This window comes from Strigops habroptila, chromosome 11 (genome assembly GCF_004027225.2).
Source record: "Strigops habroptila isolate Jane chromosome 11, bStrHab1.2.pri, whole genome shotgun sequence".
Lineage (NCBI taxonomy): Eukaryota > Metazoa > Chordata > Aves > Psittaciformes > Psittacidae > Strigops > Strigops habroptila.
Window position 1 is genome coordinate 5,589,576 of NC_046360.1, and position 12,150 is coordinate 5,601,725.

The 12,150-nt window shown below is 41.9% G+C and overlaps 1 protein-coding gene across 9 annotated transcripts in view; it reads right to left on the bottom strand.

Moving 5' to 3' along the window:
- Positions 1 to 288: 288 nt before the first annotated feature.
- Positions 289 to 12,150, bottom strand: part of RIMBP2 (RIMS binding protein 2) — a 98,084-nt gene continuing 86,222 nt past the window's right edge. For 3 of the 9 annotated variants that reach the window (XM_030501981.1, XM_030501976.1, XM_030501975.1), the window contains 6 exons: positions 10,080 to 10,264; positions 7,731 to 7,899; positions 5,472 to 5,572; positions 4,592 to 4,663; positions 4,286 to 4,420; positions 289 to 1,886 (listed from right to left, as the gene is read on the bottom strand). In XM_030501981.1, the coding sequence (XP_030357841.1) occupies positions 1,698 to 1,886; positions 4,286 to 4,420; positions 4,592 to 4,663; positions 5,472 to 5,572; positions 7,731 to 7,899; positions 10,080 to 10,264 (851 nt within the window). In that variant the 3' untranslated portion in view covers positions 289 to 1,697. Of the gene's footprint in view, positions 3,706 to 4,285; positions 4,421 to 4,591; positions 4,664 to 5,471; positions 5,573 to 6,359; positions 6,361 to 6,880; positions 6,946 to 7,730; positions 7,900 to 10,079; positions 10,265 to 12,150 lie in introns of all 9 variants that reach the window. The other 6 variants (XM_030501978.1, XM_030501974.1, XM_030501982.1 and 3 more) reach the window with 4 other exon arrangements.

Genomic DNA, 12,150 nt, shown 5'->3' on the forward strand with positions numbered 1-12,150 from the left:
TGTCACACAGTGGTCGCTTTCCCTGTTCACTATTAGTATTTGGTATTTCTTCCTCTAAATAAGTATCACTTATTTATACCTGTCACAGGTACTCATTGTGATCTGGTTTCTATCCTTTGGGGTCAGTAGGAAAGCTGTGTCCTTATCCACCACAGAAAGGTAGGAAATGGTGGCTGTGGGATGTTCCTCCTGGATCACTGTCCCTGGGCAGGTGGCTAATTCTTCCCGAGAGGGGTGGCAGCTGACACAGTAACCAGGAAGCTGATACAGTACATTCATGAAACATACTGCACTCTACAAAATATCAAATGATTTATTTATATAAAATATAATACACAACAGTTGTACACATGCACACACCCACACAGTACTTTACCACAAATTTTAGGCCAGTTATTTTCTTTAATTAACTGTTATAATCTAGCACACGGTATCTTACAGGAATTTACATTATTATCTGAAGACACAATGGGGAAGCTTTGATCATTCATTTATAAACCTTCCAGAAATTACAAAAAGAAAGGCAGTCTGAAAAGTATGTATAAACAGTAAAAACAATTTACAAATGGACAAGAATTACAAAATAGTACCAGCCAATGACTGCCATCAGTGTGGACGATTGCTTTGCTGGAGATGCCAATACTGCAGCTGATATTTGATTATCACCTGGTGCAGCCTTTTTACTGGCTACGGCTTGGGTATGTAACACAGTTTTTCACTTTTTACTATAGACATGCACTTGATCATCAGTCTGACATCAGCAATATCAAAATGCCTTTGACTTAGGACTCGTACCTCCACACGGAAAAACACTGGGGATCAAAGTGTGGTTGTGGTGGAGGTTTTGGGTGTGGGTTGTGTTTTTTCCTCCCCCCTAATTTAGAACATTGAACCAGGAACTCCGAAACTGGAGGTGGTACAGTGGAAACTGGGTGAGTCTCTGAATAACTTACAGTGTATCTGAGTTCAGCTTAGTGAAAATGTTGACAAAAGAAATCAGTACAAGGGGGTTGGTTTGGAAAAGAAAGAAAAAATAAGAAGCGAAAACAGAAAAGAAAGCATTTTGCACAGCACTTTCAAACTCCCAGGAGTTACATCAGACAGTGGATGGAGTCAGTAACATAGTACTTGATCTTAAATTACCATGTTTGAGGGAAGATGAAGACAGCTGAATACACAGTACATACAAAGTATACGCTGTATATTTATTAGACAGTACAAATCATTGTGCATTAATAAGGCAAAACATCAAGGCTGATTAAACTAGGAGTTTCAAGACCATTTTTGTTAGTGATAAAGATTAGATGCAGTGGAGTGATCTCTCTGCACTTGGAGTCAATGAACAGAGAGGTTTCTTGCCCCACTCGTGGTTAAAGGAGACTAAAGGCTGAGATTTATCCAGTGGAGTTGCAGGTGTGAAGTTGACTTCAAGTAAAACCACGTTCTTCTGGTCTTAATCCCCCAGAATTTTAGTCAATTTTGTTTTAAAGAAAAAAATATTTGCAACAAATAATCCACTTCCTTTTTTCTTGCTGTTTTGATTAAGCAATTCCCATGTTTGTATTGATGTCAGAGTTAAAAACGCAAAGGTTTAGGGAAGTTGCACTGCATAGTCATGAAAGCCCTAGTTTTGACGTTTAAAGAAAAAAATAAATACACAGACTGGAAGCTTTACAAGTTGTCCAGGAGAACATGACTCATTTCACTGCACCCAGCTTTTTCAGCAGTTTCTTGCCTTTGGAAAGCAGCCCCTTTTTCTTTTTCGAGGACATATCCCTGCCTCTCCCGGGACTACCAGAACCCATAGGTGACGTAGGTGACCCAGAATGGAGATGGACTGTGGGGGATGGTGCTCTCCGTGATGTACCTGTATTCTCAGGAGGAACCTATTAGGTACATTGTTATAATTTATTGAATGTTTGAAAGCTTAAAAGCTGTTATCATCAAGAACGTTGGTAACATCCCTTGTCCCATCACCCGCTTAAACAAAGGGCTGGTTCCTTTCGTCTTTGTGGCTTAAAACACTGTACAGGCTTACAGAAAAGACACGTTTTGAGAGGACGTACAGACGATAGGAAACACTCCAAGAGCCCTGGTTTGGTTACACATCTTTAAATGAGGAGTTGGAGACACTCCTTTTGCCATAATTCTGGCTATAAAAGCCATAAAACCGGTTTTGGTTTTGCATTTCAGTACTCTGATAGTACAGAAATGAAGAGGGGTACTTTTAGCTAGGGAGTTAAGAGAAGTATTTCAATTATTACAGATTAGCAGTCCATAGAAGCCAAACTGTTTCAGAGGAAATTACTTAAAATGCTCATGATTACTTGTTTTAAATGCCTTTTCTTTAAAATTGGCTCGCAAACTTTCTGTACAGATTTGAGAAGATGGCACACTGGCTTGAAAGAAAACAAAAGAAAAAAAAAAGGAAAAAGAAAAAGCAAAAGCTAAAATGAACCTTAATTGCAATCAAAGAAAGCTTAAAGACCCTGGCTGCTTGATGTGTGTGCTGCAGCTATGAGGTTGCTGAATGAAGGTGAACATTTGTACGATAGTTAGATGACAGCATTCCTAAACATTTTAAACAGCTAGTTTGGTTTTTTTTGTTATTTTTTGCTTGTTTTTTAAATCATCAAAAGCACTTGAATGAAAATGCTGAAATTGCTCATACTCAGCCTACCCTAAACTACAGTGCCCGGCTGGCAAAATGCGCTACTACCAATTCAGATGCTATTTGCACAGTAGAATCCATGCCAAGGGGACCCCTGCTAGCTTGTAGTTCAAGTTAAAACACTACAATTTACTGGCTGCGTGTGCAACAGTGAGATAAGCAAAGGGGCTTCAAGCCTACTTTGATTTTAAATCAAGGTCTAATTCTAATGAAAAAAAACCAACTTGGTAAAGCACCCCAACGTACACCTGAAGATACCATATGTTTAGTCTAATGCATTCATCCAGTGAGCTGCATGTTCCATACCAGACGTTTATTGCATTGGTAAACCAAACAGTTGCCGATATTTCAAACGTGCTCTTCTGGGAAAGCTCTGGGTACACTGTACCACGTGAGGGGATGGTTTCGGAATTGCTGAATCGTTGGCCTTAGGCAAACTGGGGTATAATCGATTATGGAAAACACATTTTAAGGCAGACAATTTAAGTAGCTAGATTTGAGTGTAATGAGTTTCAAAACCAACTATACCCTCGGCAGCTACTGCACGTGTTGGCTTATGGCTCATCTGTGTGCTCGGTAAGGGTTGGGGGGCTTGTGCTTTTCTCTCCACACAGGAGCTTGATGTTTCTCCCTCCCGGCTTGGCTAACAATGCAATATGCAGCTGTGGTTTGTAGGGCAGTTAGACACCAAACGCGCCTTTCTATGGAAACAGAAACATTTAGCTTGGGAAGAAATATGTTCCAAACGCTGACCTTCATCAAGAGAGATCTAATTGACTAAGGATTCCTTCTGAAAGGATTTGTCTCCTACAGAAACTAGATTGACTTGACCAGGTACAGTGCAAGTGTAGAGCCTGTTCTTCTGTGGCCAAGGGGTTTGGAGACATATTTCTTTTCTTTCTCCCCACAATTAAGTTTCAAGACTTGCATTAGAGAGCCAGGTAGCTTAACTGAAATCTCTATTGGTATCTTCAGTTGCTCACTTACGTGAAGGCTACATTGCCTTATTAAGGTGTGAAATGAACACTCTTCTTCTGTTTCCAAGCAGATGAGCAAAGAAATAAAAATATATATAAAATATATAATATATAAAAGTATTGCAGTGATGAAACAAAACCAAAAATGAGATATTCTAAACATGATTAGTCTTTGATAAAAGACAAGTCTCTGGGCAATTAACTACTGCCAGTTGGAACAGGGAGCCATAAGGACCAAGAGATGAACACTGTCAGTCAGCTGCAGTTACAGTTCCTCGTCAGAGGAACGCCTGGGCCAGACTTCTCTCCACAATAACTTTTGCTGCCTTCTAGGTACTGCATGTAATAGTAGTAGCTTAGGAGCATTAGGAGGTAACTACTTGCTTACACCCCAGTTATAACTGAAGGTACTGTAATGACTGCAATCAGATGGTAAATTCAGTTTCTCCACTGACAAACGTAAGCAGCTAAGCAGGAGGCTCAGTCAAGGCATTCTCCCTCATGTTTCATTTTATATATTTAAAATAATTTTAAATGGGCAGATGGATTTAAAATGTTAAAAGTAATGTCTAAATTATAGATGAGACAGAATGGAATGGAAAATAAAACATTAAGATTTTCTTATTCGGGTGCTTACCCTTTTTGCTTTTGTACGCATCGGTGTGTCATGAGCGTAGCGCGAGGGCGCATCAGACAGAAACACTTCCACATCATCAGGCACTTCTTCAAGGAAGTTGGAAGGAACCAGCCCCTTTTGTCCGTTAAGTTCTCCCTGCAGCAGGATAAAAATTCCAGTGAATGTTTTAATTGAAGTAAACGTAAGTTCCCAAGAGAAAGGGAGATACTTTTGACTGTGTCAAAGCTGGTGAGAAAGAGGAATGGTAACGGTTTCTCTGACAGGCTGTAGCAGTCTGAGTGACTGAAGAGCAGCCAATTTACTTACGTAGTAAAACCCATCTTCATCAATTTCGCCAAAGACAGTAATGATGTCTCCTGTGCAGAAAGTCAGCTCCGCCTGCAGGAAAGGGAAGATGTGACAGAGCAGGTCGTGTTAGGCAAAGGTTAACATTTCTAATACTAAATCCATTAATACTTTTCCAAATTAAACTTTTGAGAGCAAAACCTTTGTTTTGTTTTTCAAGTGTATTTTTTTTCAGCTTGCTAACCCCAGCACCTCTCCCGCTGGGTTCCAGACACCCCCCAGGGCTCCCTGCGCCACAAGCTGAGCGCACCCAGACCTCAGTGACGCTCGGACCTCATCTGCAACAAGCCTAGAACAACACAGCTTCAGAGGTCCTTCAGTATCACTCTTCTGTGAGAAGGGAACAAGACATAGGGATGGGGCATGGACTGGGCTCCTCTCCACTGCATGGGTTTACATATAATTTAGGCTTTGTAACATATTTTTAATTCCTGTGGCTGTGGCAGATAAAATGTGGGAACATACAGCAGAAACTTGAAAACAGTAATTGGAAAATAATAATTCCCTGCTATTTATAACTGCATACTTTTTTCCCTATAGAATTTTGTTCTATACATAGGCATGCAGATATATTGCACAGCATATATCCGAAGCTGACTGTATAATGTCTTAAGCAGTATTAAATAAATCCTACAAAGGCTGTTCCTTGATTTTCACTGAACAAGAACCAGAAATCTACTTGCTCAGGAGTCATGAGCTCATCATACCCATATGTCCCAAAACACTTGACCGGTGTTTGTAATTCTGCTCTATGTTTGCACACAGCGCCGTACACGGTGCTTGCCCGTGCGCTGCAGTGCGGCTCCCTGCGCAGAGCCGCGGGCCCCGGGGCTGTCAGTACCTCTACATCAACGTTGGGAGAGCTTTCCCTGGGATCGTAATCGTACAGCGCCACCATCCTCCGCGTGGAAGGCTGCCTGCCGCTCCGCCTGTTTCTCTCTGCTCCGGCCGCAAGGAGAGGAAGGGAAGGAAAGCTGTCAAAGTTCCTTTGAACAGAAAACAAGCTGCAACTTGGCCCCACATCCACGTCAATCACCCGGTGTTGATATTTTCTAACATAGTGATAAAAGGTCACAGATTACCAAACCTATCGACACAGGTAAAGGTTTCCAAACTCTTCATAAATACTTCCTGAACAGTTGCCTGCCCTGTCCCCTGAGCCGCTGCATCCTCTGCACAGTTTTCCCCTGAAAATGTCTGTTTTCAGCTGTTCTTGGTTGTAAGAATCAGAGGTTACCGGATTTGTATTTTAAATACAAATGTCTCATTTTAAACTGCCACGTTCACTGTCTATTCCTTTCCCCTCCTAAGAACAAGGAAGTTTGTGCCTGGGATTATTCTTCACCTTTCTGCTGGAAGACTGGCAGGAGACAGGGGCACTCTTGGGACAAAAGCACTGCCCACTGTGCAGGGGCTTGCAGTATTTTCAAGACTGACTACAAAATGCATTCTCAAATTCTCAACTAATTTTACAAGTTTCCTTTGTGGGGAGCAGAAGGAAAGGAGTAAAATCTGTAGTTCCCAGGAGCCACATGAAATATTTATTGACTGATATTAAATATTTACAGAGAAGTCCAAAACGGGCTTCATGTGAAATCAGAACGCTATTGGCGCGATTCCTGCGGGTGAGTGCTGCTGCAAGAGGAATGTGCTTGCCAGTGCCACCTACGGCTAGGCCTGTGCAGGTCTGGTGAGCCACAGGCAGGGCACAGGGGAGCCCCGGGGGCACCCTCAGGGCATTCCGGTGGGAGGGTGAATGTTAAAGGTTGTGCTACTGTAGGAGCAAATGCTGAGGGCAGCATGTGCGCACGGCTGTCACCTCACCCACCATGACACTGAAGCAGTCAGAGGACAGCACACACCTTTGCAGTGGGGGTTGGAGTTTTTTTCCCAGCTACCAATGCAAGCAATTTACACAGAACACAAGGAGAGATCCAAAAGGAAGGCATGGACTGCAACAGAGACAGGACATGATCCCCAAAGCTGGGATCAACCGATACCTGAGTGATTGTCTCAGAGTCACACCTGCCACTCTACAGCACTTCTCTGGGACAAGACGTTGCCCACAGCTCAGGGACAAGAGCCCCTCTACAACCAAGAGAGGAATCCAAAAAGGCCCCTACATGTAATTGCTCAGTTTCAGCTTCTAGTTTCCAAGAGTTCAAAGGCATAAAAAAATAAACCTAGACAGCTCAAATCACGTCAGCTCATTCACAGCTTGAATCAGACAACTGGTCCTTAGCATAGAACTCTTTTAGACTTTCTGGATCTGCGGTGTACAGAGCATGTGCTCTCTTTGAAACAGTCACAGCTGACTTCAGGAAGGGAACGCATACAAATAAAAAGAACAGAGATGAAGGTGTTCAAAGTTCTGCTTTTAAGGGTTTCATGTGGGCAAAGGATTAAGGAAAATATTGTTATATGAACACAGCGTGTAAAGTGTCTGATATGACACTAATAATGAGTAACAATACGAGACAGACCGGCAGTTGGAGCCTCCTGCTGCTGAAAATCCACGTGGGCAGCCTCTGTGACAGCGTGGGTCTGAGCACGTGGATCTCTGCTCTGCAGAATGTGTGTTCAGTTTAAAATTAAGCCAAACTAACCATTCTTCCCAAAGCCCTTAGCAAGACTGTTGGTTGGTCTGGTTTTTTTAAATGGCTAACAATTTAAATCCAAAGAGAAAATACACAATGCTTTGAAGTGTGAAAATAGGTGAACTGCTGGGGGTAGTTTGCTAACAGCTCTCTCAGAAACATCCCAGAATAGAAGAATTGCTTAAAAGTAATCAGGTAGGGCAACATTTCTGTCACAAACTGCCTCTCCCTCTTTCCAAGATAAAGACCATCTGATTTCTCAGCTGCCAGTTGAGCACAACAAAAAAATCCACTTATATTGGCAAAATATAAAAAGATGTGACCAAGATTAAATATTAGTTGAATAAAGTCATCCAGAAACTGACACAGAATGTATCCCATGGAGCAGTAAATGGCTGTAAAAGATACATCTGCATATAGTGAAAACAAAAGGCAAAGCAGCTCCAGCCCAGTTAAGAGCACTCCAAAGCCAGCAGCAGTGAAGTGTGCATATTTTCCCTTACCGATTTTCTCCACTGGTGTGTTCAAAGGAAGAAAGCCTTGTTTTAGGAGCTGATCCATCATCTCTTCATCATCTGCTTGGATCTCAGAGACCATATTACATGGAATAAGGCCAATCCTTGTACAGGTTTCTCCACGATAGAATCCATCAGCGTCTTTGTCCCCATAAACCTGTTATTCAAAGTGTGATAACATTGGTCAATAAAGGTTTTGGCACTTAGGAATGCTGATGCAGGCTAAATGCTTACTGAAGCATAGACAGATGACTACAGTTTGGATGTGGGATTCTGTTACCTTTAGACTAGCCTGGCTGATGTTATAGAACAGGAATTACATTATTTTGAATTATGACTTCGGATACATAAGCGGAATGTAAAGACAGGAACGTCTTTTTTCATTAGCAGTGAAATGCACAAAACCTGAGAGACACCATTAGAAGCCACCAGTTTCTCCCTGTGCTGAGCCAGAAGCATAGTAATGGGTTTACTCTGATGTTTATGGAATTATTCACATGGCACCACCTTTGGTGCCACCAGAACTACATTCAAAATGAAGCACTTGCCAAACTGTGCCAAAGCGGTGGTGTTTTGAACAGAACTGCTTGTATAAGACCAAAAATGTCTGTGTGATACTTAATATACTTGATATACTTATTTAAGCTCTGCTGCTGCCTGATGGGAACTAAGGTATCAAAATAGTGTGAATTTTCATCAGTGAGAACGGGCAAACCCAAAATTTCTCTTAACTTCTAAAAGCGCAGTCACTTCATAAAGGCTGCTGATGACACAGGCCTGGATCGAGGCCTGTACTGAGCACTGTTCTTAAGGCCAAACTGATGACTCAGTTTAGGTTGTTCCTTATTTAGGCTCAATCAGGCGCTCTCCTGCTTTTCTCGAAAAAAAGAATAAAAAATAAAATAAAAAGATAAAAGTGCCACACACACACACAAAAAAATTTGCACAAAAAAAAAGGCGCCACAAAAAAAAAACCAAACAAAAACCCCAAACACCAACACGGGGAGGGGGGCAGGGGGAGGGAGCTGCCCCCACCACCCCCCTGCTCAGCTCATGTACAGGCAGTGTCTGGAAAAGTCAAACTAATCCAACTCCACAGCAATTTGATGAGAGATACAAAGCAGCAGATCATGCAGTAATCCCCGTGGTCCCAAATATAAACCAAACAGCACTGGGTTAATGTTAGATGTGGGATCTCTCCAGACTTTTCAGTGCCAAACATGTCCATCTTTGTGATAAAACAATTAAAATACCTGAGTAAAATGAACATTCTTGCAAAGAAAAACAAGCCCTTTTAAACGAGCTTACTATTTTTGGCATAAGTCTTATCTGGTGTAGGAAGGGAAGCAAGAGATCTAACAAAGTATTTAACATTACAAAATTGTGACCTGGACATGCGTGTGAGGATCCAATCCAGCGCAGTGGAAGGCAGTCAGTATTTTAATAGCCCAAGTTACAGTTTTATCTTTGAAATGGGCAATGCAACAAATGAGTCTGTATCTTTTCAGCTTCTGTCCCAGAGCCCAGTTAAAGCTCAATCCTCCTGGACTAGAGCAGCTGCTCCTTCTGCCGCTCTCATTTCTGCCCATCCTGCACCACATCAATTAGACAAAAGGCTGCTGGAGGAGATGTTTACATTTGCTGAGTCAGCAGAAAATCTGCTAGCGTTTTAAACCGAGCTCAGCAAAGAGAACAGCTTTGCCCTGCAGCACAAGCACATGGCGAGGCAAGCTGGGCTGGAGGGCTGGCTGGACACTGTCCCTGTCACCTGAAACGGGGCCGAGTTCTCTTCCGTGCCCGGTTTAAATGCAGCTTGTGTGTTTTACATCACACAGTCAGGAAAGGAGGTGGTTTTCCCAGCTTCAGAAGACTTGGAAAGAGACATAACTGACCTCTGTGCTCCAATTAATATTAAGTGTGTATTAGCTACAAGTGCTTGGCATTTAAAAACTACAGCAGCTCCAGTACATATGAACGTACAACATTAAACACTTCTGTGCTACCTCTGCAGGAAAGACGTTCTCTCTGAAGCAGTTTTTCCTGCAGGACTTGTGGCAATGGGCATAGACGGCTTCAGAGTCAAAATTTTGGTCTTAGCACCAATATCTCTAACAATAAGTCTGGCCCTAACTAACTATAGCAACTTGCCCATTCCCTAATTATTTTTAAGCCACTAGCACTAGATACAAGATTCCAGGTCCAGTCAGATTTACAACCTGAACCTCTGGAGGAAAAACACCCTTAGTCTCTAGTCACACAGGTTGCTCTCTCCACAGGGAACAAAGGACATCTGTTTGTAAAACAAGATCCTTCGTTTCCTTTGGGTTTAGATCCCACCTTAATGATTTGTCCTTCTTTAAATGGCAGCTCCTCTTCTGCAGCATCAGGATTTGGGGACATTGTCAGTGGATCGTAGTCAAAGAGTGCAACAAATATTCGAGTAGAAAGATCTTCTGTGCCAGGATCTGTTTCTGATTCTTCATAAATATCTGGAGAAAGATGGTCATGACCACCATAGCCGTCTATGGAAGTAAATTCAGAAAAGAAGAATTCAGTACAAGCTGGCCTCAGCTTTCGACTATTCCAGTTAAAACCACTTGGCATTTCAGTGAAACCCCAATAACTCACTGCACGTCCTATTAAGCTCAGTGTTGGGTTTTGAATTAGCAAGTTGTTATTTTTCTAAAAAGCATATACAATGTGCATGCACTGAACGTGGTGTTGATCTCCGACACCACACTGACATTTATACATGTGAATGCAGCTCAGGTAAGAAAGCAATTTCTGTTAGGTTTACTAGAGCTTGCCATAAATTAATGAAGCATGTTAAGAGTGATATGAGGAGTCTGATAGGCTTTATCATTACTGCAAAAAGAATCATGCTTTGGATCCACCTGATTTCCAGCACAGCTGCTTCTGCTCTTCATGGACACAAGAAAGCCCATCCCAGCTGTGTTGACATACCATGTTTTAGGTACCAGGTTTAAAACATGGTTATAACCTCTTCTCTCCAGACAGGCAAGAAGAAATAAATTTCAGTAGTTATTAGTTATGCCAGTGTTGGAGCTACACTGCCTATGATTTTGTTTAAACACAGTCAATAGTTAACATAGCCCCAAACCAACCCAAACACTAACAAGATGTGTTAAAATCCAAGAGAAATAGTTAGCTATGGCTGCATTTAACCACATTAACAGGCTCCTGAGGAAAGATCATCCCCGTATGATACTGCACGTGACACTGCACCGAACTCTGCCCACTGCAGGGCACCAAATCAATCAGGGCATAAAAAATGAGAACTGGCATTTTGGCTCCTATCTTTCAGAGTTTTCAAATGACCTGGAGAATGTCCATGATTCAACAACATACTTAAGGATGGACTGTGGTAAAATTGAATTAGAAAATTAGGCCAAAATGGCAAACAGCGCTTTGACTGACAGGTTTCAAAGGCTTTTAATCTTGTTTTGAAAGAGCGTGTGGCAGCACTTTCCCAAAAAATAGGCTCTTTCAAGACAGACGAAGTGCCCAGAAATAAAGCCCTCCAAATCACAAGCCACTTGTGAAACACTTGGCTTATAGTGCACATCCCACTCACTTCAGCGGGTCACCTACTTTTGTTCTTTGCTCAATCAACACTTATCATCCAGTTCACAAGATCCTTCACAATGAATCGAGAAAGTGATGTTATGAATTATGATGGAAATGTAGTTCAACTGTATCAAAGTCTTCCCAACCAATTTTCATACTAACACAATTTTTACTGTAATCTCCTCTTACAAATTAAGGTCTCTCATTTTTGGTAATAGTTCAAACATTCAATATGGAACATTTTAGGTAAAATTCCTCTTTTTGCCTCTATATCAGATGCATTTAATGTTTGATATTTTTAAACTACCAGGAAAAGATTTTAGAGGGTCACAGCTTTAAGGGAATAGGTATGAACTCTTGGGTCCAGAGTGCAAGAAAGAATGTGAACAGGGAAAAAATGCAGAACAGCAAAAGGGCAGGGAAAAATTCCAGCCAAGAAGCTTTAGGCAGGCACAAAGCACAGAAAGGAAGTGTGGGAGAAGGACGTATGTGGGACGGAAAGCAATGGGACACGAAGGATGGGATTCTTTCCTGTTCTGCTCTCCTTCCACAGTCAGGTTACAGTCACTCTGTGGTTCATACTCAGCCCCACCAGGCAGTGTGGAACAGGTGGGTTGAGGGGTGTTATGTAAATTAAAAACACCAATTTGTGCATCCAACCCCAAGTGCCATTAACGGGGGTTTGGTGCAAATGTCAATTATAGCCGAAGATGTCTCTGGTAAAAGCACTGCCTGTAAAAATCTGACTCAGCCACATTTGCTTCAGTGAACCAGAAAGCAAGTAATCTCTTGATTAGCTCATCAGCCACTTATCTAATGC